Source organism: Anneissia japonica, unplaced genomic scaffold, assembly GCF_011630105.1.
Source record: "Anneissia japonica isolate Jap-2015-1 unplaced genomic scaffold, ASM1163010v1 scaffold879_len45430_cov102, whole genome shotgun sequence".
Taxonomy (NCBI): Eukaryota; Metazoa; Echinodermata; class Crinoidea; order Comatulida; family Comatulidae; genus Anneissia; species Anneissia japonica.
In genome coordinates this window covers 24,536-26,277 of record NW_022733602.1, presented here as the reverse complement: position 1 = coordinate 26,277, position 1,742 = coordinate 24,536, and the positions used below count along the sequence as shown (strand labels likewise).

General features: G+C 31.9%; 1 protein-coding gene across 1 annotated transcript in view; it reads right to left on the bottom strand.

The window, feature by feature from the left end:
* The window catches only part of LOC117116209 (perlucin-like protein), a 2,623-nt gene extending 1,412 nt beyond the window's left edge, over positions 1-1,211 (bottom strand). Inside the window, exons 1-2 of the mRNA XM_033260201.1 lie at positions 1,067-1,211; positions 231-494 (exon numbers count right to left, since the gene is read on the bottom strand). Of these exons, the coding sequence (XP_033116092.1) occupies positions 231-494; positions 1,067-1,142 (340 nt within the window). The 5' untranslated portion in view covers positions 1,143-1,211. The remainder of the gene's footprint in view (positions 1-230; positions 495-1,066) is intronic.
* Between the last annotated feature and the right edge of the window lie 531 nt (positions 1,212-1,742).

Sequence of the window (1,742 nt, the reverse complement as noted above, 5' to 3'; positions counted from 1 at the left end):
GAATCCCTCCTTTGGGACACCCCTATTCCTGTCTCTTATACACATCTCTACTTTTAGAGACTCGCAATTATGCAATACAAGTATAATGTTGTTACTGATAGAATCCATTCATTTGAAAATCCTTTCAGTTGAATTTGAAATTTAATATCTATCATATGACTATTAAAAACAACACATTACGTTTCGATCATGGTAATTATGAGATAAATACAATACTTTGTATTCCTAACCTGTGTACTGTGTCGCACTGTTAGTCGTCCATTTCCACACACCTTGATTCTCTCTGTCATTGAAACCAATCCAAGTATTCATACAATAACCGTATTTTTGGTAGCGGAGATCACGAACAAAGTTTCTTTCTTCTTCTGATGATATCGCCAACAAACTTGCTCCCTCCGATTCACAGTTTGACAGCGCATCAGTCCAATTTACTGTCTGTGCAAACACTTTATAACAACTCATTTGGAATGGATCCCACGAATTTGGGCATCTGTCTACAAAACACACACATCAAATCAATTATGAATTTGCTACAAAATGTATCAAGTCGGAGACGAACTTACCATCCTGCAATCATGCACTATCCGGTTTCCCATTTTTGGATCTCCCCATGCTTATAAAGATATTATACAAGTTACTTGGTGATGACTAAAGTCATATAATAACCATCTTCATGCAATAGCTTTCAGAATGCACACCATGCAACATATCTGCGGCGACATATTTCATTTGCTGAAGGTCTGTTTTATACTAAAACCTATCTTAGGACTGATGACTTACAATAACAACACAAATAATTACCGTGCAATAATAAACAAATATCAATAACAATACATAATAATGAAAATATATAATACAATATAAAATAATTAAGATAAAATAATGATGATAATAATAATCATAAATATTTGGTTATAGCATAATAATAGTAACCCTGATCATAATAAACACAATTTTATTGGCAATAACAACGAACTTTGTTGAGATTAAGTTTAATTACCATAATATGTTATATATATACCATATTATGTTAACATAATAGTATAAGAAAATAATATACACCTACCACAATACGAGAGGGAAATTACCGATAAGATGAAAATATTGCCGAGAGCAAATACGTTGCCTTTCGTTAGAACCATAATGTTGATGTTATACTTTTAACTAACGATAACGTACAGAATTAAAATTGCATGACTTTGACGTTCGTTATAAAGGAATGATAACACTCGTCTCATAGGATGTAAGTAAATAGACGAGATAATGAAACATTTCATAGGACCTCACAGCGAATACTGTATGCAAATTAGGACACCAACTTAATCAGTGGATTTTCGTCATCTGAACTGTGCCCTGAATTGGTATTAAGAAACAGCGACACAACCGTATTCATAATACGTGACTGCGTATTAGCATAATAAACAAAAACGCATTTGAATCCTATCAAGATTGGAATGAGTTCGATGACTTGATCCAGAATAAAATTCAAATTTAAATATGACGGATAACAAAAAAAATATTTAGAGTAGCAGGAGCCTACTCATTGGCTAAATATGACATACAAAAGTAAATCAAGAAAATGTTTAATGAGGGTAAAAAAAAAACATACAAAAATAGAGGGCAGCATATTGCTGAAAAGACTGCATTTTCAATAAATAAAATGAAAAAAAACCGCAATATTACAAGACGGCAGCAATCCAAAAAGCATAATTACAAATTGAAAAAAAAAAACATAATAAAGT